Genomic DNA, 24,858 nt, shown 5'->3' with positions numbered 1-24,858 from the left:
AGTTGGAGGCGATCAGCGGGACAGCAACCGTCCAAAGGTGGAGGCGGCCAGCGGGACAACAACGGTCCAAGTTGGAAGCTATCAGCGGGACAGCAACGGTCCAAGGTGGAGGCGATCAGCGGGACAGCAACGGTCCAAGGTGGAAACGGTCAGCGGGACAGCAATGGTCCAAGGTGGAGTCGATCAGCGGGACAGCAACGGTCCAAGGTAGAGGCGGTCAGCGGGACAGCAACGGTCCAAGGTGGAGGCGATCAGCGGGACAGCAACGGTCCAAGGTGGAGACGGTCAGCGGGACAGCAATGGTCCAAGGTGGAGTCGATCAGCGGGACAGCAACGGTCCAAGGTAGAGGCGGTCAGCGGGACAGCAACGGTCCAAGGTGGAGGCGATCAGCGGGACAGCAACGGTCCAAGGTGGAGACGGTCAGCGGGACAGCAATGGTCTAAGGTGGAGTCGATCAGCGGGACAGCAACGGTCCAAGGTGGAGGCGGTCAGCGGGACAGCAACGGTCCAAGTAGAGGTAATACGATCACCGGAACAGCCGATAACGATTCGATTCAATTTCAACACCGCGAGCCTTGCTTCTGGGTATGCAGACGATTCTTTGAATCGTCCCACCAGGGGTACCAATTTATGTTTAGGACGCTTCACCTGTGGTAAAAGGACCTGGTGAATATCTCCTGTCCTTCACACAAGAGGGGAACCAGCTTCTATAGTGGTTGATATAATTAGACTCTGATATTCTTTGTCGAGTCGAAGCAAGGTGTAAATCGGTGTTGAAATGATTAAAATACGTGTGAGATAATTAGTTTATTTAACACAAACACTAATATTTACAAGTATCGTACAAAATAATTATTATTGTTTTTACTACAACAAAAAAACATACATAAATTTGCTATGTGCAATTGACAGTAAAGTGAACCGCGATTTAAGAGTGAAACATGTGATTAGTAACAAGTGAGAGAAGATTCGCGTGAAAAACCGTGTAATGCGATAGGAAAATACGAGACGTGAATACTTTCAGAGTTGAGCGAGAGACGCGACCGATTAGCTCGGTAGTTGACGAATAAGTGATTGAGAGACGAGAGACTAAAAACGACTTAGGCATAAGGATTCCTTTTTCCTTTGGGTCCCCAAAAAGAAGTGGAACTCATTCATCAATGTCCTATGCGTGTCTAATTTACGTTCAGAAATAAACAGAAGGTTTAATTTAGTCCAGTAACGACAAAGGCCTTTATTGGTTTAAGGATACATAAATCCGACAGCAAGACAGCTTCACACATTGTCAAGTTGAAAGAATTGTTCTTAATTTCGATCCAAACCCTGGGAACCGGATATATCTTAACCTAGAATGTTTTCGTAGTGCACGGGTCCTTGTATCGCCGACTGAAATGGGAGGCCACGGGACAAGCAAATGTTTTCTCGGAATTGGTTAATTTTGGAAGCTACAAAGGGCAGATGTGTTCGTTTGAAATTATCAATGATTCGACGAATTTTATTAAGATTCTTATATAAGTAGAAATGATAATTAGCTTTATGTTAGAAAATCTAACACTTTTTATTTCTACATGTCTTGTCCGCTTTCCGTCTTGCGACTTCAAATAATGTTCGTCTTTCCCGTGTTCTTCTTGTTATGTACATTTTGTGTGCTTCATTTCTTTCCTCTATTGCTTGTCTGCACTCGTCATCAAACCATGCTGCTCTTCTCTCCCTTTTCTTGTTTCCCAGGGTGGACGCTGCTGCTGTCAGTACTGCTGTTTTGATATTAGTCCATTTGCCTTCTATGGACTGCAGTTCTAGCGTCCTTAACTCATTTGCGACTTCTTGTTCGAACTTCTCTTTACATTCCTGAATCTTCAGTTTTTCCAGGTCCAGTTTGTTTGTTCTTTGTTGTCTTTCGTTTCTTTTCCTGTTAACTCTGCATCTAAATTTGGTTTGTACTAAAAGATGGTCTGATCCACAGCATGCTCCTCGTCGTGTTCTCACATCGGAGATACTACTGGCTGCCCTTTTGTCTATCAGCACATGGTCAATTTGATTGGTTGTGGTTCCATCTGGTGAAATCTATGTCATTTTGTGTATGCCTTTATGTGGGAAGCATGTGGAACTTATAACCATGTTTTTACTGGTGGCAAAGTTTATCAAAAACTCCCCATTCTCGCTTGTTTCATTGTGCAGAGAGTGTTTTCCTATTGTGCCATAGAACTGCGGTTCCTTGCCTATTTTAGCATTCATATCACCCATTATAATCTTGATGTCATTTTTTGGCGCATTATCATATACTATCTCCAGATGTTGGTAAAAGCTTTCCTTTGTATGTTGCTCTTGATCTTCTGTTGGACAGTGAATGTTTATCATTGTTAGGTTGAAGAAGTGGGTGCGAATTCTCAACTTACATATCCTTTCACTGACTGCCTGGAAGTCGATGATTTTTGACTTAAAATCATTATCCACCACAAATGCGACTCCACATTCTTTGCTTCCTTGTTCCTTCCCACTATATAGAATTGTGTGCGTCTTAGTGTCCCTGACACCTTTCCCCAGCCATCTTGTCTCCTGAAGAGCAGTAATCATGAGCTTATATCTTTTTAGTTCCTGCAGAAGTGCGGTTTGAGCTCCTGGTCTATTTAGCGTCCTCATATTCCAGTTTCCAAATGCATAGTCCATGTTTCGTAGCTTGAGTCGTTTCCGCAAGTTCCGTCCTGTATTCCGAGGCAAATGTTCAGGTTTCGTAACAGTGTGTTTTTTCCGGGAGTGGGTTGTCAGCCCACTGCCCAACCTTCCTCCTTTATCCGGGCTTAGGACCGGCAGTGGTGACTCCTGAGCTACTCGATTCACCCATTTGTCACCACAGGCGGAGTTAGTGAGAACATATGCTAAAGAGATATTGAGGGTGGACAACTGGAGGAAACTAGCCAGGGACAGGGATACTTGGAGGCGGATGCTGGGGGAGCCCAGGGCCCGACTTGGGCTGTAGCGCCATAGGAGAGAGATTTTGACCACACATGTCTCCCCCATTCTGCTTATGTGGTTATTCCATTCTTTTTTTTTTTCTATTTAGTGTCCATCCGTTTATATACTGTACCTTACATTGTCTTTTAATAGAATAGAATAGAATAGAATAGAATACTTTATTTGTCCTGCAAGATCATTTACATGATATAGGATACGTCAGTTTAAAATACAAATATATGCATATATAAAATATCATTTAAAAACCATTATAAGATAAAATACAAACAGTACATAGAGTTAATTATTTACATCACCCATATATTCGCTTACACTATAGAAACAATTTTGCAATAGGTACGATTTTAGTTTGCCTCGAAATTTATTTGGGTTTATTTCAGATCTAATACCATTGGGAAGATGATTGAAAAGTCTTATACCCATATAATACTGGGATTTTTCGTATCGTCCAGTATTATGTTTTGGTAGTCTTATAAAGTCATTTTGTCTAGTGGGGTACTGATGATAATAAGAGTTTGAATGAAACGTAGTTATATTAGATTTTACATACAGTATACATTTAAAAATATAAATAGAAGGTACTGTTAAAATGTTATATTTTTTAAAATATTGTCTACATGAAAACCTGTATGGCAAATTGAAAATTAATCTAATTATCCTTTTCTGAGAGACAAATACTCTTGTAGCACTCACAGCACTACCCCAAAGATTTATATTACAGGCCAAGTGAGAATACACAATTGCATAATAAATATTCAATAACTGTTCAATTGTAAAAAAACTTTTTAATTGTAAAATTGCGTAATAGCTACTATTTATTTTCTTGCAAACGTGATTAATTTGAGATTCCCAGCTCATATTACTATCTAGATACAAACCCAAAAGTTTAGTGGTAGTTGTCGAATGAACCATGCTATCATTTACTTTGATAGAGAACTGATGACTTGAGTTAGATCTATAGTAGAATTGCATGCTAGTGGTCTTTTTAGCATTAACAACCAAAGCATTCTTTTTACACCATCCTGTAAAGTCTTCTGATATAACATTTAGTAAGACAGTTAATTCCTCAACACTTGAAGCAGATGTAGCAATAGTTGTGTCATCTGCATACATAAATATGTTATTTGATCTGACATATTTGGGCATATCATTAACATAGCATATGAATATTAAAGGTCCCAGTATTGAACCCTGAGGAACCCCAATATCAACATCACCATAATATGATCGACAGTCATTAAGTTTAACGAGAATTTTCCTAGAATGTAAATATGATGACAGCCATAATGAGAACTGACCCCGAAAACCAATATTTTTTAACTTCTCTATAGCAACTCTTACGTTTATAGTATCAAATGCCTTTGAAAGATCAAAGAAAAGTGCACCCACAAAATCACCCCGATCCAGTGCATTGTGAATGAAACTGAGTAATTCAGCAGTAGCACCCTCTGTTGATCTTCCAGGCAGAAATCCGTGTTGGTTAGAACATAATATATTGTATTTATTAAGGAAGCTATACATTCTTTTGTATACACATTTCTCAAAAACTTTACCCAAAACAGTAGGTACCGTAACTGGCCTATAATTATCTAAAACAGAATTATCTCCACTCTTGAATATTGGAGTTACAACTCCTACCTTCAAACTATGTGGGAAGATACCTTGGGCCACTGATAAATTTATCAAGTGTGCAAGTGGTTTCGCTATATATTCACTAATACACTTTACCAATTTAGTCGATATACAATCAATACCTACGGAGGTAACATTTTTCAAGAGCCAATAACCTCTCTGACTTCACATTCATCTACAGGAAAAAAATAAAATGATTTATCTACATGTTGTGTAGTGTAATGATCAAAATTGGAATCTTCAAAAATATCTAAAATGCTCTAAAATGCTCATATTTATTTGTGATAATTTTATCAGCAAGTTGGATTTTGTCACAATTATTACGTTTTACCGTCTTACCTATTTTGTTATTTACCGTGCGCCATATAAACTTCTGCTTCTGTTGGATAGTATTCTTACATTCTAAACTATTTTGAAAGAAACTCTTTTTTACTTCGTCGATTAATTTGACATATTGCTTCTTTTTTTCTTTATATTGCAAATGCATGTCTATATTTTGGAGGTTATTTGATAGCCAAAAAAGACTTCTCAAATAATTTCCCTCCTGTACTATATAATTTGTTACCCAACTATTTTTAGGCTTATTGCGAATTATTTTACTAGTCATTGGACAAGATATGTCAATATGGTACGTCAGTACCCTCAAAAATGTTTCAAATGCCAAATTAACGTCATCGAGACATTCGTAAACCTCTTTAAAATATTCAGTGGAAAAACTACTTTGTAAATTTAATACATTCGAGTGAGAAAGGTTTCTAAACGTTACGTTTTGACCTCTTTTATCTTGTTCTGTTTCAGTTTTAGCATCTATTAATAAAACTTCCAAACCAAGATGATCACCTAAAACAAAGTCTTTGGTAGTTTCTTTATATTGATGTGGCCAATTTGTAAGAAAATAATCTAATTTACTTTTAGAAGTTTTTCCATTTTTGTCTGTAAAAATTCGTGTAGGTTCTTTATTTTTGCATTTTAAATTAAAACTTTGTATAAGATCAGTAAATAAAACTTTTTCCCTAGAGTCTTTCAGATAATCTATATTAAAATCGCCGCACAAAATAATAGTTTTAAAATGTTTAAAACAATAATTTAGACAAGAGTAAAGTTTGTTTACAAATATCTCGATATCGCCAGAAGGGGCTCTGTAAATATTAATAAGACAACACATACCATCTTTTAAGCTAAAAGTAACACAACAACATTCAAAATGTAATTCTTCCGCCATAGTATTTAAAAAAACTTGAGGTTTACAAAATAAACAATCTTTTATGTAAATCGAAACACCTCCATGACATTTATCTTTTCTTGTGTAAGACGCAACTTGGTTATAATTTTGAAAACAAAATATATCCTTATTTAGATCACTACACCATGTTTCCGAAACACATAAAACATCAGGATCCTCCGAGCTTAATATTCTTCATTCCTCTTTTGATCTCTCAGCGTATTTTCTGTAATTCTTCTCAATACTCCCATCTATGTCGTTTCCAGTAGTCTCTGCGTTCTGGCAGTATATAGGGTCTTGTTTCTGATGCATACAGGTCCAGCGAGCTTTAAAGGGATCATAGCAAATACATGTATTTCGGCTCTAGGCGGTTGGCCAACAAAAGCTTTTCGAATAATTATTATATTATAAAAGTCCATACTTCAGTCGACTGCTGGATTCTGAACTAAGCTACTCAAATACAAGAGCCCTCCTCACATTTACCATTTCACTCTGTTTTATATCAGCTGAACGAGTCTAGAAGTGGGCTAAATTGGGTTAAGTGATATTTTATTCATTGTGATTTTGTCTGTAATTATGATTTAACAGAGCAACGAAATATTCGTATGTTAAACTCCTAATAAAAAGTGTTAGCACTATGGACCATCGTAAAATTCTACACGTGTTATTATTTTGTTTAGGTCACTATTATAAAATTGGGTTTGCTATTAGAACGCATACCATGCCACCAGTGCCAAACAAAAATAGAAACATTTAGTAGTTTATGGAACGTTTTTATAGACGTGGATGATAATTATGCATCATGCAATATTTGTAAGATAAAGCTATCTTATAAAGCTTGGAGAACGTAGAAAACAAAATTTTAATACATTATTGTGTCCTATAATGCACAAAATGTTAAAGGTGGTATACAAAATGATATGAAAATGAAACATTTTGGATGCTTTGCACACACAATAAACTTTATTGTGAACGATGGCTTAAAGGATGAGGAAATCAGTCACAGTTTAACTTACAAAATGATTTTATTGACGTTTTGACTACCACCTCGGGTGTCGTTATCAAAAATGAGGAAATCATTAAAAATTTAACCAAAATAAAAAATACCATAAGCCACTTTAAAAAGAGTTCTACAAGCAACTGCTAAACTTTTAGATTTTCAAAAAATCCAGGAAATGGGAATCCTTTCAAATTACTGCAAGATGTTTCCACACGTTGTAATTCGTCATTTTATATGTTGGAAAGATTTATTCAGCTAGAAGAAATTGTTAAGGCTATTATAAACATAACAAATATGTACATAAACAATAGTTCAACAATGTATGAGTGGAATAAACAGATATCAACATCCTGTCTGTACAAATAGTAACATCCTGTCGATTTCAACTTTTCTTGGCACAATAAGGTTTCGACTAATTCCTTTTAAGGATCCAACAAATGCGGAAATAGCACAGAAAATAGAATCGCTCTTATTGCAGAAAAACTTGGAATGGAACAAAAACATAAAGGATCTACGACTCAAATTTTATTAGAACATGAGAAAACATCTGCAGATCCGGATGATATATGGCATCGCAGGATCAACCACGAGGCACTACGACAAGCAGGGCAATAATAGAAATGCAAAGATTTAGGGAATGCGATCGGTTACCGCGAAATGAAGATCCGTTAAAATGGTGGAGAGAAAATAAATATATTTTTTCTTATCATTCACAAGTAGCTCAAGAACGCCTTAGTGTCATTGGAACATCGGTGCCTTGCAAACGGTTATTTTCCAAGGCTGGTCTAATTATTTCTGATTGAAGAACTGGAATTAATAAAAAGGTTAAAAGGTTGCTATTCTGAAATTTTAATTTAAAAGTAACAAATAGTAACTAATAAGTATTTGTAGCATATACTGGTATTTAAAATTTACTCTGTATTTAGTTTTTAAGAGGGTAGGCGCAAAATTGCGGGCAATGCTTTTTAAATGCATTTATTTCTTTCGAATCCTAAGAAAACTAATAAGTATTTTTGAAAATTTAAACGCAGAATAAAAGATTACATTATTACCGAGCGCTGAAAGTCCCTGAAAACTTCGATAATGTGTATTTTAATAAGTTACAGGGGTGAAAAAGAAGAGAAAATTGAGTGTGATTTTTAATTTCAAATATCAAATATCTTGATAGATATTGTACTTTAAACAGCTTTAGAACAAATATATTTTTTTAGTTGTTTCTTTAACTTTTTTAATTTATTTTATTAAAGTGCTGCATTATATAATTTGTTGTAGGTGTGCTAAGTCATGAATCGTTTTTAAGTACAACAGCACCTGGATTACATTTACTTAAAGAAACTGTGATATCGTCGTTAAGACTTGCTCAAGACAATCCAAAATCACCAAGAAAAATTGTGTTAGGTGGACAGTTACAAGCATTTAATGGAGATCAGAAGGTAATATATAAGAAATAATTGTCTAATTTATACCATAATCTATTATGTTTTCTCTAAGTGTTTTGTAGAGGGTTGATTATATCAGGGTTCCCAGTCCAGAAACACTTCTGCCAATCGAAAACCGAAGATTCCTCAGATAATATTAAAACAATTTAAATTTAACCCAATTCACTTAGTCCGAAAATCAGGGTTGTTTCGTTTTAAACATTTTGTTTTAAACATTTTGTTTTAAACAGTTGTTCATGTTTAAAACAGTTTTTGTTTAAAACAATTTAAAACGTTTAAATTAAACAAGCGTTTTTTTTTCATTTTCTTTATTAAAGTAATAAATAAATATGAGAAAAATTCTCAAATTACAAACTTTTTAACATACATATTATGACCTGAACTTAACAAAAATTGGAAAACTTAAAACATTTTGCATACAAGAGTTAATAAATTTTTCAAAACTGTTTCAGTCTCATAGTAATCTTGTCACGTCTGGACAAGTCTGAATTAAGCTCTTTAAAAATTGAAACCAACTTAGCAGCTTTGACATTACCTAGCCGATTACGTAGTTTGGAATGGTAAACCGTATGTTGAGAAGGGTCTTTCTATGTTGGCTAACGACGATTAGCTATGTGGAGCTGTTGAGCAAGTTCCATTGCTGTAATATTTATATTTTTCATAGAATGCCACCATGTCTATGGTATTATATTCTCAATGAAATGTTTAGAGAACATATATGGTCTAAAGAGGGTACACACTTTGCCTGGTAATTAACCCGGGAGCAGTCACACTCACTTCTGTCACATAAGTAGTCACGCGTAGAGAAAAAATCTCACAATAGGATTTTAAATCCGAATTTAAAACAAATTTCTATTTTATAATATTTTTATTTACTTGTAAAACAAGCGAGCAGGCGCGTCGTTAGATAAAATCTAACATTTTCTCCTTTTTCGCGATAACCTGATGAAAAATTTTGCAATTTTGAAAAAATTTCGTAAGTGCCTCGAAGAAGGGTGTAGTAATTATAACTGTTAGAAATAATATTTCTAACATAGCGAGTAAATAAAAATAGGTACTATAAAATAAAACTTTGTTGTAAATTCGTATTTAAATTCGTATTGTGAGATAAAATTTAACACGCGACTGTTCACGTTACAGAAGTGGGTTAAAAATATTTATTTCTAACAATTTTAAAATTTTAACTATTTATAATGGGAAATAAGCCACAATATTATTAAAAAATGTTTTTTATTAACGTTTCGACGCCCAAATCGGGTGCCGTTGTCAAAATACAAAATACTACTAACATAAACAAAAATGTTGTTGCTTAGTAAAAAAAATTCTTCTAATAATTTATTTAATTTGACTCATTTATATCGGCAATTCAGATACATATGATACATTTTAAAGTAGAAGACTTTAAAATGATATTGCCAATATTTATGAGTTGCGTTCCTGGGACGACTTTACTGAAAGATAGTTCATTCGATTACAAGAAATCAACCTTAACTCAAGAATATCCGTCAAAAAAAAATCATAGCATGTGATCTGTCTTTAAAAAGACAACCACATGCAACGGTGACATTAAAATTCTCGCGTTAGAGATCTCATAGTAAATCACGAGGGAAAACCAGGAAAAACCTCGCGATACTATCCCGACATCGTAAGTATTTGGTCTTACATTTAATTTACTCTCAAAATTAATACCAAATTCTCACTTTACTATAATTTTGTTTAAATTATAAATAATATCAATAATACATGGATATATAAGTAATACTAAAATATAAAATATGTATTAACTCGACTATTGACTTACTAATTGTGGTATTTTCTTTCTATTGACTTCCTCTTTCAATATGGGTATCCACATCCTACTGCATTCCACCGAGGAATTTGCGACACAATTGGTTTCGTTTAGCATAATTAGAGCCGCTTCTTTGATTTTTCTCTTTTTACTATCTGTTTCTTTCAGGACTATACTTGAATCTCTCCAATGAACTCTATGTTCATTATCCCATGCGTGTTGACATATTTGAGATCTATCAAACTCTCTATTTTTAATATAAGATTGATGTTCACTTATTCTAACGTTTAATGGTCTTGATGTTTCACCTATATAAAACTGTTCGCATTCACAAGGTATTTTATAAATACAATTCTTTGTCCTTTCTTGTTCATTGTTAGGTTTAGTTTTAGATAGAATAGATCTCAATGTGTTGGTTGTTTTGAATGTTGTTGAAATGTTGAATTTATTTCCTATTGCTTTAAGTTTCTCGGATAGTCCTTTTATGTATGGTATTGATATTTTCCTCGTATTATTTCTTGTGAATGTTGTAGGATCCCGTTCTATGTTGTTCTGTTCCATTCGACCCAATCTTGACAATTCCTTATTTATAAACGATAAAGGATAATCATTTTTTAATAAAACAGATGTTAAGAATTGTTTTTCTTCTAAAAATGAATTTTCGTTAGAACAAGTAATTTTGGCTCTATCATATAAGGATTTTATGATTCCCTTTTTAACTTTGATGTTGTGATTTGATTTGTAGTTGAGATATCTGTTGGTATGTGTTGGTTTTCTATACACTTGAGTCTCATATCCAGTATCCTTCTTTGAGACTAAAACATCGAGGAAAGGCAGGGTGTTATTATATTCCTTTTCCATTGTAAATTTTATTGTCTCTTCTTGATCGTTTATAATATTCAGAAATGTATCCAACAATTCTGATCTATGAGGCCATATTGAAAACACATCATCTACATATATCCACCATACAGTCGGTTTTAAATTTTGTTTAGAAATGATATTAGTTTCGAAATCCTCCATAAATATATTAGCCAATAATGGAGATAAAGAGGAGCCCATTGCTAGACCAAAATTTTGTTTATAAAATTCATTATTTAGTTGAAAATAGGTATTATTAGTACATGATGTCAATAACTCCATTATAGCTGATACATTTAGTTTTGTCCTAGTTGTCAATGTATCATCATTCGCTAATTTCGTTTTGATTATGTTTAAAGTTTTATCTAATGGCACATTTGTAAATAAACTGTTTATGTCAAAACTTACTAAAATATTATTTGGATTAAACTCAGTAGTTGATAACTTGTTTAAAAAATGTTTTGTATTTTTTATAAATGTGTCATCATTATTAGCAAATGGTTTTATAATGTTTAATAAAAATTTTGATAGTTCACTACAAGGAGAACTGATGGTACTACAAATGGGTCTAAGTGGTATGTTCGCTTTATGAATTTTCGGCACTCCATAAAAATGTGGTGACTTACTGTAATGAGGTGTCATTAATTTTCTTTGATAGTATGTTAGATCATTTTTAAACTTGAATAAAGTTCTATAGATTTTGTTTTCCAGTGTTTTCGTTGGATCCTTCGTTAATTTGGTATAAGGTCCATTTGTAATTAGATCTGTAATTTTGTCCTCATATTGTATTTTATCCATTATTACAGTTGCATTTCCTTTATCCGCTGGTAGGATCGTTATGGAGTCATCATTTTTTAAAGTTTTTAAAGCTTTCATTTCCTCTTTACTGATGTTCTGTTCAATTTTATTTGTCTTTTCCAATTTAAGTTTACATAGTACCCTATACTGTTCTTTTTCATGAGTTGGTAAACACTGGGATATTTTTTCCACTGAACTAATTATGTCAAATTTTGGAATAGATGGATGAGTAACAGCATAGTTTAAACCCTTTGACAATACCAAATTCTCCGTTGCATTTAACTGTCTATTTGATAGATTGACAACTGTCGCTAATATGTCATTATTTCTATTTAGGTTATCAAAAGTATGTATACTATTTTGTTCTAAAAGAATATTAAATTTATTTAAATGTATATTTCTTTGTTTCTGATATGAATTTTGATAAATTATGTGTAAACTAAAAATAATTCGATCAAAATCAGAATTTGATATTCCGAAAAGCAAATCTTTAATACTTACGATGTCTTGTTCAATAAAAAATAAATTTGACCTGTGAAATTGTAACCTTTCCCGGAATTTTTATGGAGGATTTCGAAACTAATATCATTTCTAAACAAAATTTAAAACCGACTGTATGGTGGAGATATGTAGATGATGTGTTTTCAATATGGCCTCATAGATCAGAATTGTTGGATACATTCCTGAATATTATAAACGATCAAGAAGAGACAATAAAATTTACAATGGAAAAGGAATATAATAACACCCTGCCTTTCCTCGATGTTTTAGTCTCAAAGAAGGATACTGGATATGAGACTCAAGTATATAGAAAACCAACACATACCAACAGATATCTCAACTACAAATCAAATCACAACATCAAAGTTAAAAAGGGAATCATAAAATCCTTATATGATAGAGCCAAAATTACTTGTTCTAACGAAAATTCATTTTTAGAAGAAAAACAATTCTTAACATCTGTTTTATTAAAAAATGATTATCCTTTATCGTTTATAAATAAGGAATTGTCAAGATTGGGTCGAATGGAACAGAACAACATAGAACGGGATCCTACAACATTCACAAGAAATAATACGAGGAAAATATCAATACCATACATAAAAGGACTATCCGAGAAACTTAAAACAATAGGAAATAAATTCAACATTTCAACAACATTCAAAACAACCAACACATTGAGATCTATTCTATCTAAAACTAAACCTAACAATGAACAAGAAAGGACAAAGAATTGTATTTATAAAATACCTTGTGAATGCGAACAGTTTTATATAGGTGAAACATCAAGACCATTAAACGTTAGAATAAGTGAACATCAATCTTATATTAAAAATAGAGAGTTTGATAGATCTCAAATATGTCAACACGCATGGGATAATGAACATAGAGTTCATTGGAGAGATTCAAGTATAGTCCTGAAAGAAACAGATAGTAAAAAGAGAAAAATCAAAGAAGCGGCTCTAATTATGCCAAACGAAACCAATTGTGTCGCAAATTCCTCGGTGGAATGCAGTAGGATGTGGATACCCATATTGAAAGAGGAAGTCAATAGAAAGAAAATACCACAATTAGTAAGTCAATAGTCGAGTTAATAAATATTTTATATTTTAGTATTACTTATATATCCATGTATTATTGATATTATTTATAATTTAAACAAAATTATAGTAAAGTGAGAATTTGGTATTAATTTTGAGAGTAAATTAAATGTAAGACCAAACACTTACGATGTCGGGATAGTATCGCGAGGTTTTTCCTGGTTTTCCCTCGTGATTTACTATGAGATCTCTAACGCGAGAATTTTAATGTCACCGTTGCATGTGGTTGTCTTTTTAAAGACATATCACATGCTATGATTTTTTTGTGACGGATATTCTTGAGTTGGGGTTGATTTCATGTAATCGAATGAACTATCTTTCAGTAAAGTCGTCCCAGGAACGCAACTCATAAATATTGGCAATATCATTTTAAAGTCTTCTACTTTAAAATGTATCATATGTATCTGAATTGCCGATATAAATGAGTCAAATTAAATAAATTATTAGAAGAATTTTTTTTACTAAGCAACAACATTTTTGTTTATGTTAGTAGTATTTTGTATTTTGACAACGGCACCCGATTTGGGCGTCGAAACGTTAATAAAAATCATTTTTTAATAATATTGTGGCTTATTTCCCATTATAAATAGTTAAAATTGTAAAAATGCCACAAGAAAATAGCTTCAGAACAACAATTTTAAAGCTATTTGGTTCTCACAAAAGCCATAACTTCCACAAAAAAAAAATAAAAAAAAAATTCCCACGCATTACTACAATCTTCCTCGAGGCACTTACGAGTGGAAAGTTATGTTGTAAAATTTTTAATCAAGTTATCACGGAAAAGTGTAAAATGTTAGATTTTTTCTAACGACGCGACTGCTCCCGGGTTAATAATAATTTACAATGCTGCTGAATGATAATTTATAATGGATGGAAATTTATTTCCACTAAAGCGCTTATCAAGCTTTGTCAAAAAATGAGCTGGAGTCAAAGCCATTTCCATACGCTCCTTGAAGCTCCTTCGTATCACGTACACAAATTCGCCATCTGAATGTTTCAAAAAAACACTAAACACCACAAAATAACTTACAGTAGGCGTTATTGCAAGAGCCAACTTGCAATGCGAATTTATAAATAGTAAATAGTCTGGGGTTCCCCAGGCAATAGCGCCTAATTGCAATTGGTTTTCTTATCTATTATGTTCAAGAAAAGTTAAAATCAAAGTTATTAATATTATGTTTAAGAAAATATGATTTAAACAATGTTTTTTTCTAAGTTTTATTTGTTTAAAACAAAATTTAAAATAAAAAAAACGCATATTTACAACAACAAAACGTTTAAATTAAAAATACATGTGTTTTAAACATGCTTTATTTGTTTAAAACATATTACAGTAATACCTCGACTTACGCTACCCCGACTTACGCGAAACTAGAGTTACGCGATTTTCAAATCTTGTCGATTAGTCATTTGAGCGCCACACAATCGCTCGATTATCGATGAAATAGAATTACCGCCCGCATATTATTGATCATGCTCCTCAAATGTAGATAGTTGGACTTTTCGCACGAAATCAGCCATCACTAGAATTTATTTTGTACATATTAGATATTTCTTATCTACAGGTTTATCTGCGAGTGGGTGTTATTTTTATGAAATTAGTAATGCGATCAAAGAAGTTGTTGATAATGATTACGTTGAAGAACTGTTGAATTCCCACAATCGGGAGCTAACTATTGATGACCTCATAGAAATGCATGAGGAAGAAGACATTGAAGAGCTTGATTGTTTGGATCCAGTTTAAACTGAAGATCAAATATAACGGTTGGAAACTTGACTGAAGGTCTCTAACTATAACAAATATCGCATTTCTTCTACCAAACAAGGGATAAAAAAATTATTAGCCTGCTATGAAGAAATTTTGCGGGAGAAAACAAATCTTTGAGTTGTCTCCTTGTTAGATTTTATGCAGCCTTCTACATCAAAATAAATTAAATTGATTATTTCATTCATAGGAGATTCTGACCAATAGAAAGCTACAGATATCTGAATTAAATTGATAATTTTTGATAATCTCCCGTCGTTAAGTATATTACGTCAGATGTCCTTCGTTGCTACGAAAAAATACATTCAGTGACATTAATGACAATTAATGTTTTAAAAATTATAAAAGTGATGACTTGCAATCGTCAAATATTTATAAAAACTGTGTGTTTAATGGTACTTACATAAATAAATTACAATAAAATTTTGTTTTTGAACAGTTTTATTCATGAAATAATCGCAACAAATTGCACTCGACCTCTGAAATTAATATAGAATTTTTGCTCTCGTGACACTTTGACATAATTTCACTCGCCTTCGGCTCGTGAAATTAAAAGTGTCAAAGTGTCACTCGGGAAAAATTCAATAATTTCAGAGCTCTTGTGCAATTACTACTGACAATTGTATATTTGTATATATGCTATTTTTCTTAGCTTCCGGTCCCAATTAAAAATAATTTATATACATACATATGCGAAATTACACCCCGACTTACGCGAATTTGACTTACGCGGTTATCGCTCGGTCCCACCTATCGCGTAAGTGCGGGGTATTACTGTATATAAAAACAAAATAAAACATGTGTTTCGTATGAAATTAAAAAAACATGATTTTTTTGTAACCCTGCCGAAAATGCTTTCTAAGGGCGATAGAGCTCTTTAAAGATGGTATCTTGTAATTAGTTTTTTTAATACTTCCAGAACGCTTTCTATGTATAACAACGAGAACTGGTCATAGATATAATAACTAATAGATTAGGTAAGGTATGGGCCGCTCTGTGCATCGAGGTGTAACGTCAATATTAGGGATTGAGCGGTCTAGCCATCTTTTTCTGTCATATGAGCGGGATCGCTTAGTAAAAAGAGATAAATAGACCACCGATCGACTGCCCGCGTGTTGCCCTTTTTTGCTCAGTATGCCTTGTCTATCCTTAATATATCTATGGAACTGGTACGTTTATCTTTCAGATATAAATCTATTCCATCAATTGCGAATTTCTAGTAGCGATCATCCGTTTGGGTAGGGCATTGGTTATTTTATCGCATACGTCACCGTCATAAGATAAATTGAGCTTAATAAGCTAATTTATGTATGTTAGATGTGTGTAGCATCCACGATTCATTGTTTAAATGTATATACCCCATTCCGCGAATATACGACTCTCTTGGATTATCGCGACAACGAATATTTTACTGTGCAAAATATGAAGGACGAAAGAAAATTGCAAATTATATTGTTGTTTATTGGAGTAATTATTAAAGCAAAATACTTTCGTACTTCTTATGTTGCACAGTAAAATATTCGTCGTCGCGATAATCCAAAACAGTCGTATATTCGTAGAATACACCATATAACCTTTTTATAAATATCAATTATAAGTGTAAAGTAACTTAAATAGTAGTTCCGTGGCACTAAGTTTTAAAAAGAACTTGCTCTTCGAGACATTTTGCAGCACTATCCCTGATGTGTGTTGCCCTTGACTTCTCTACAAGACCATTAAAAGAACTCAGTTCGTCTCTAGACATTAAGTGCGATATAGAAATGTTTTATATTCCGATATAGAAATGGACACGCGCCAACTCGTAACTTTTAATGACAAAAATTTTCAAATCAAAATGTACACCGGCCAATTTGTATTATATGTACCTATAAAAAATAGACTTGAAATATCTTAATAAAATAACTGAAACAATATTATAGTGTTTCATTAACACGTGTTATAAATATTATTTCCATCAAGTATAGCTCTAGACGAGCTTGGTTTTTATCAAGTAATTGTTAATTCAATATTTAGATTTTTAGCAATGATAAATTATTTAAATCCATCTGCTAATTTAAAAGCCAAGAGATTTTCCATATGCTTATTTTAAGTCTAAAAGATTATACCTTTATTTAGTTACGAATTCACCGGTATAGTTGATTGGTTACCGAAAAATTACCTGAGGGCCAGAGTTACCAATTGGCCTGTAATTAGGATGGGGGATTAAAATAGTTACGAATTCACCGGGACCCATAGAGGACGTTTTATGTTTGTTTAATAAGTTTATGAATAGAAGTCGTCAAACCAAGTCTACCAGTTATCATTAACCAAAATACAATTCAATCTTTTTTACTTACAAATAGTATTGCATTTTTATTATTTCTAGATAGATCCAAATCTCGTAGCAATACAATTAACGGGGAAAGTTCCTTTTACTATTGATATCAGTTATGAATCGGGTTTCAATACGCAGGAAAGTTTAAATGGAAACGCTTATACTGAAGAACTTGAGAAATACAGAAGCAAATTTGTGGACAAATTTGAAAAGACGTTTAAATTAAAACAAAAAGGGTAAGGTTAATGATATCTTTTATTTATTAATACTTTTAAACATATTTTAATGTTTTGACATTTTTTATATGCATGTATAGCTGGTTCCTAAAAAACTGATACGACTCAGTAAGATTTGATCATTTTGAGCAGTGTATGATTGGTCTGACATTATATTATATTTATTATGACAGACAAATAATAAAGTAAACAAACAAACAGCTATTTTTTGAGGTTGAACAGAATAAGTTATCTGACAAATTTTAAGATTTGGCAGTGACAGTGACAGCATGTACATAATAAGTATTTATCCTTCAAAATACACTGCTCAATTTTCTACAAAATACGCTTTAAGAGTCGTATCAGTTTTTTTTTAACAAGCTGTACAATATTTAACATAAATTTTTCATTCATAAAATTGAGTTTTAACCACCATATGTATATCTGTGGCTTGGTGCTAAAAGGGCCAATGTCAATTTTTTGCTGTTTTGTTTTGTCGATATCAAATTCAACCAAAAAGCCGTATATTAGTGTAATGGTTCTTTTGATTTCTCTTGTACACTCGAGTATATTATTAGGTATAATTGAATATACGAGAGCAAACAGAAGCACACAAAGAAACAAGCAAAAATACATCGTTAAATTAATGTCTACCTAATCAAGAGTTCAAAATGTCCTCCGTTGTTAATTTGACAATATTCTAAACATTGGTAGAATGTGTCTATTACATTTCTCCATGTTCCCCTAGAAATTTATATACAAAGATTCATTGATCATTCTTTTAGTTAGCTCTGCAACACTTGCTAGTGTAGTTTTATAAATTCTACTTTTCGAGTATCCCAATAAAAATCATCTGTAGGATTTAAATCGGGTAAACGAGGAGGCCATTCAATAATACGTAAAATGCCATCTACCAATCCAGGGTTTGGGAAATATCTTATTTAAATAACTAAGAACATTTAAACCAAAATGAACTGGAGCTCCGTCTGTCTGAAACCATATCTCATTAAAATTGGCTCCAGACTTATTTTTCAGAGCAGGTACAATTTCATTTCAAAGTAAGATTTCATAATAATTATGTTAATAATTATCACTTGTTAAATATCCTTTTATAAAAAACGTCTCGATTAACTGAATACCCCTGTACCGGACTATAAAGGCTATAGCTTGATAAGATGGTCAAAAATGCCCCCGCACCGATCAGCCCCGCTACTTATGTTTTCGATAAAGGATATAAAATTATGCGCTCATGCAAATTTTTAGCTTCCCAGACGTCCTAGAACCTCTTAAATCGAGAAAAGAAGAATCTTTAGGTTTTATTTTTTTGTGAGCGCAATTTTACTTTAAAAAGTCTGAAAAAATTCAAGAGGATGTATCTTTTGAATACAAAACAGCCTGATTTTTTTCAGATTTTTGTAATAAAAAATGAGCACAGGAAAATTTTTTGAAATTTTCAAAAAAAATTTAGGTTATGATAATATGCTTTGGCCAACTCTTAAATAGTATTTTTTTGTGTATTTTTTGTCGTTCTTTTGAATGACACAAACATAATTTTCAATATCTGAGAGGAAAGAACGAAAAAATTGAAAAAACCGTTTTTTAGTAGGATTTAGGATCGTGACTACAACTGAAAAAAACTAAAAGTGTGAATTTTGTCATAGAATTTGGTATATGGGGTTATAATAATATTTGGTACAGCTTTTCCAAATAAATTTTTTCGATATCTCTAACGAGAGGCAAATCGAATCGCATATCGGAAATTCACCCTGTTTGTGGATTCGCAGTAGGCCGCATTTAAAATTTAAATTTTAGTTGACTATTTTAAAAATTGTGAACCATCAATCTGTATGACTGTGCCAAATTTCAAATCTGTATATATCTTGATTGCCGAAATATAGGGGTGTCTTCATCTTAAATGCGACACACTGTATATTATCAATTTGAATAATTTATTGCAACTAATATAGTCGTATTTTTTATACTGACTAATTCAGTAATTTTATCATAAACCGTTCAAATTGATTGCATTGAAGTATTGAACCAATTAATGTGTAATAATATACATATACATAATATACAGAGTGAGTTTTATGTATGGAAACCCTCAATTACCTCGGAAACGGCTTGCACGATTTTCATAGATTTTGGTGGGTAGGGGTTTACTAATGCGGCCGATATTATAGTGATAATTACATTGTTGTCAAATCTTCCGTTCTTTTTTTTTCAAAATCTAATTAACTTTATTATTTCAAAAGGAATACCCTATATATTTTTTGCGTTTTGAAGTCCTTAATAAATACTGATTATTTTTGATGTTATATTCCCTATACCTAAACGCCATAATTACGGAGTTATTGCTACATTTATTTAAAAAAAATTTTAAACAAATTTAAAAAATCAATGTTTTCGGCCTGTGTAGACATTATTTTGCGTTCTTTGGAGCATTGAAAACAAAACAGTTCTTTTGTAATTTCTCCAAAGTTAATGGTTTTCGAGTTATAAACAATTTAAAACTGAAAAAAATCGAATAATATCGATTTTCAAGCTTCAAAAACACAAATCAAAAATATTATTTTTGAACCTGCGAAGTACACAAATTCAAGTTAAAGCCTTATTTTATCAGCTACCAATAAGTAATTTGAGCTTGTTTCATTCTAAAATTTTTGTTTTTTAGTTGTTAATGCAGCCCGATTGCCCGTCCTTTCATATGCGCTTCATTAACAATTATTAAAAAGCAATGTTTTACAATATAACTCCGAAATTATGGCGTTTAGGTATAGGAAATATAACATCAAAAATAATCAGTATTTCTGAAGGACTTCAAAACGCAAAAAATATATAGGGTATTCCATTTGAAATAAGAAAGTTAATTAGATTTTCAACAAAACGGAAGATCTGACAACAATGTAATTATCACTATAATATCGGCCGCATTAGTAAACCCCTACCCACCAAAATCTATGAAAATCGTGCAAGTCGTTTCCGAGATAATTGAGGGGTTCCATACATAAAACTCACTCTGTATATTAATATATTATGTATATTATTACACATTACTTGGTTCAATACTTCAATGCAATCAATTTGAACTGTTAATGATAAAATTACTGAATTAGTCAGTATTTTGAATGTATATTTTGAATCTAGGTATAAAAAATACGACTATATTAGTTGCAATAAATTATCAAATTGATAATATACAGTGTGTCGTATTTAAAATGAAGACACCCCTATATTTCGCCTATCAAAATATCTACAGATTTGAAATTTGGCACAGTCATACAGATTGATGGTTCACAATTTTTAAGATAGTCAACTGAAATTTAAATTTTAAATGCGGCCTACTGCGAATCCACAAACAGGGTGAATTTCCGATATGCGCTTCGATTTGCCTCTCGTTAGAGATATCGAAAAAAGTTATTTGGAAAAGATGTTCCAAATATTATTTTGACCCCACATACCGAATTATATGACAAAATTCACACTTTTAGTTTTTATCAGTTGTTGTAGTCAGGATCCTAAATCCTAAATTTGACTGTCCCGAGATGCATCCTGAGACAGCCAAAAAACGGTTTTTTCAATTTTTTCGTTCTTTCCGCTCAGATATTGAAAATTCTGTTTCTGCCATTCAAAAGAACGACAAAAAATACACAAAAAATACTATTTAAGAGTTGGCCAAACCATTATCATAACCTAAAATTTTTTTGAAAGTTTCAAAAATTTTTCCTGGGCTCATCTTTTATTACAAAAATCTGAAAAAAATCAGACTGTTTTGTATTCAAAAGATACATCCTCTTGAATTTTTTTCAGATTTTTTTGAAGTAAAATTGCGGTTACAAAAAAATAAAAACCAAAAGTTTTTTTTTCTCGATTTAAGAGCGAATCTTTTCGATTTTTTATCGAAAACATAAGTAGCGGGGCTGATCGGCGCGAGGGCATTTTTGACCATCTTATTTCGCTATAGCCTTTAGTTTTTGTGGTCTTTGAGTATGATTTTCGCATATCTACTGTGGATTTTCCTCATGGAACACCTTAAATTTTGGCTATTTACATTCTCGTATAGTTTAATTGTTTCATGGGAAAATTTAATTTTTGCAACTTGATTTTGTAGGGTGTAAATGAATTCTTATAATACATGCAAGACTTAAGAACGACCAGTATCCTGTATTTGTGCATCTCTGCGTGAGGATTATTGTGGCTCTTCAACGAAACTCTGATGGTAAATCTGGCAACGTTGTAAGCATTAAATTTGAAATCTGCGTATTGCAAAATAGACGTGTCCTGGTTTTTTCCGGTAGTTTTTCCCCGGTACAATTCGGACTAATCAATCAATGCAGAAAAATAAAACAAGAATACGAAGTAGAACAATTAAGTTGGACTGGGCAGCTTATGGTAAATTAACATACATACTAAACATGAGAGTTTCTCTAAGTTTGAATACTCCACATATATGGCTCTGAAACAGGGTGTTCGACAAAAAGACAACTAAACTACAAATACAGCCGAGAGCTATAGATCAACAACTTTTAGAGAGAAGCAGCATAGGAAGACAACAGCAAAGATGGTACGACAGTTGGAGAGCAATGAGTGAGCCCTATAATATCGATAAGATAGAAAACGGCTGAAGAAGGAGATAGCGCACCAAAAAGATATTGGGCGAAAACAGATTTAAAATGAGAATATTCTAAAAATAAAATAAAAATTCCATTTTTATTCAGTTGCAATGCGAAGGCAAAACAATCTTATTTTTCAATTAGAAGAGCACAGTCCAGCCCTCTGAATCGACGATTTTCGACTCTTGTTGGAGTCTCATCGGAGAGAACGTAGGCCTGCTTCTCCATACTTCAATTGACCAACACCGAGAGTTTATCCCCCACACCGCAACTGACGTGAATGGACTAGGTGACTAGCGTCATCTGGCAATTGAAAGATGAAGTAGTTTTCAATCCTAATAGCTATATTAATAATATTTAAAATATTAAAATATTACTAAAAGATTTTTAAATTGAAAACTTATTGGTCCGTTTCCGTGGTAACACCTCCATAGCTTCTAAAAATTTGCAAGCTAGATGGATGCTGAAGCGAAGAAGACAAGAGGGAATTCAAAAACTTACAATTCACGACCCCGTCTATTCAGCTGGTAAATTCCAACAGAAAATGGACCTAGTAGTCCAGGAACCGAAGCTTTTCACCTCGCAATTTTTACAGAATGGATCGATTTGCTTGAAAATTTGAGAATAAGTAGTGGATAGTCCAAGGATCAAAATCTATATGATGCCGAAAGGCGCTTTTACCATGGGGGTGGTTGCCACCCCATCTCGGGGGTGGAAATTTTTTATTATAATTTGACCGAAAAACTGGATAACACATTCATTTTAAGCAAAAAATGTTCTATACATTTTTTTGATAAAATTAATAGTTTTCGATTTATTCGGTATCGAAAGTGTTAGTTTTATATCGAAAAAATGTTTTTCGATATTATACTCATTTACGATTCACTTAATTTTTGCCGTAAATTTTTTTTTTCAAAGCAAGTTCTTGGGAATTAAATAACCTACAATTTCATATGTAAACATTTTTTCGTATCTCTGATGCTAATCTTTCCATTCTGAAGAAAATGGCATTTTTTACCAAACTATAAAAATTCGTTATTCGCTTTTAACTCCAGCTTTTTAAAAACTAATCAGTCTAAGCCAGTCAAACTTCTGTAATCTATTAATACTGCATAAATAAAGAAGAATAAATAAGGCCAATGACTAAAAACACCGCTCACTTACATTATTATGCTTCCAATTGGATTTCTCATTTTTTTTTTCAAAAAAATATTGATTTTTTAGCCGTAACTTTTTTAATTTTTATCCTAGAAAGTCTCATAAAAAAGAATTTTGTAGCTTTTTACAAGATCTACAAGGATATTGAAATTAAATCCTTTTAAAATCCTTAGTCGCAAAAAAAGGTGACTTTGAAAGGGATGGTAAAGGTGGTTTTTGCATGTTATTACAAGTTTTAATTGTCAATAGCTCACTCAATTTTTACCGTAAAAAAATTTTTTTCAAACCAAGTTCTTGGGAATTAAATAGCCTACAATTTTATATTTAAATATTTTTTCGTATCTCTGATGCTAATCTTTCTATTATGAAGAAAAGGGCATTTTTTAACAAACTTCAAAAATTCGTTATTCGCTTTCAACTCCATTTTTTTAAAAACTAATTATTATAAGCCGGTCAAGCCTCTAGAACCTATTAATAATACATAAATAAAGAAGTCTAAATTAGGTCAATGACTATTTTTAATTAGGGTGGTGATTAGGGGGAAGATTCCGATTACTTTTTCGCTGAAAAAAATAGGGACTGACATTCTTTTTATTATAAGTCACTTAATTTTTGAGCTAGAGACTACTTTTTTATTTCAGGAGATAGATATTTTTAAATACTTTAAATTAGTTTAAACAAGTTATCCTCGAAAAATGCATAGTTTTCCCGTCTTTTGACTTTGAAACTACAATATTTAGCATTTGACGAAGAAGAGCTAACATATAATAAAGTATAGCTCGATTACTATTGGTCTTAAAGAAAACAACAAAAAACGGTTTTGTTTATTTTTTTAAAGGTACATTTATGTTAAGCAAAGTTCCTTTGATAAAACGAAAACTTTTTGATTTATTAGCAGAAAACTGATTAAAAACATTAAGTTTTTCGATATAAAACTAAGACTTTCGATACCGAATAAATCGAAAACAGTTAATTTTATCAAAAAAATGTATAGAACGTTTTTTGCTTAGAATGAATGTTTTTATCAACTTTTGCGATCAAAATAAAATAAAAAATGTCCACCCCCGACATGGGGCGGCAACCACCCCCATGGTAAAAGCGCCTTTCGGCTTCATATAGATTTTGTTCCTTGGACTATCCACTACTTATTCTCAAATTTTCAAGCAAATCGATCCATTCTGTAAAAATTGCGAGGTTTTGTCCTATTTTAAGCTTCATTCCTTGGACTATAGCTACTCAAAGAAGTAACGACCAATATAAAAATAAAATAAAAATTCCATTTTTATTCAGTTGCAATGCGAAGGGAAAACAATCTTATTTTTCAATTAGAATACGGAGCACAGTCCAGCCCTCTGAATCGACGATTTTCGACTCTTGTTGGACTCTCATCGGAGAGAACGTAGGCCTGCTACTCCATACTCCAATTGACCAACACCGAGAGTTTTCAGCAACTACAATTGACCAACACCGTTTTGAC

At 32.5% G+C, this 24,858-nt stretch overlaps 1 protein-coding gene and 1 long non-coding RNA gene across 2 annotated transcripts in view; both read left to right on the top strand.

Moving 5' to 3' along the window:
• Positions 1-24,858, top strand: part of LOC126885221 (uncharacterized) — a 105,029-nt gene that overhangs the window by 42,103 nt on the left and 38,068 nt on the right. The window contains exons 5-6 of the mRNA XM_050651674.1: positions 8,101-8,261; positions 17,447-17,631. Coding sequence (XP_050507631.1) covers positions 8,101-8,261; positions 17,447-17,631 — 346 coding nt within the window. The remainder of the gene's footprint in view (positions 1-8,100; positions 8,262-17,446; positions 17,632-24,858) is intronic.
• On the top strand, positions 114-990 carry LOC126885224 (uncharacterized). Its single transcript, XR_007698335.1, has 2 exons — positions 114-377; positions 480-990. It is a non-coding gene; the product is annotated as an uncharacterized LOC126885224 (long non-coding RNA).

This window comes from Diabrotica virgifera, chromosome 5 (assembly GCF_917563875.1).
Source record: "Diabrotica virgifera virgifera chromosome 5, PGI_DIABVI_V3a".
Taxonomy (NCBI): Eukaryota; Metazoa; Arthropoda; class Insecta; order Coleoptera; family Chrysomelidae; genus Diabrotica; species Diabrotica virgifera.
This window is presented reverse-complemented; position numbering and strand designations above follow the sequence as displayed.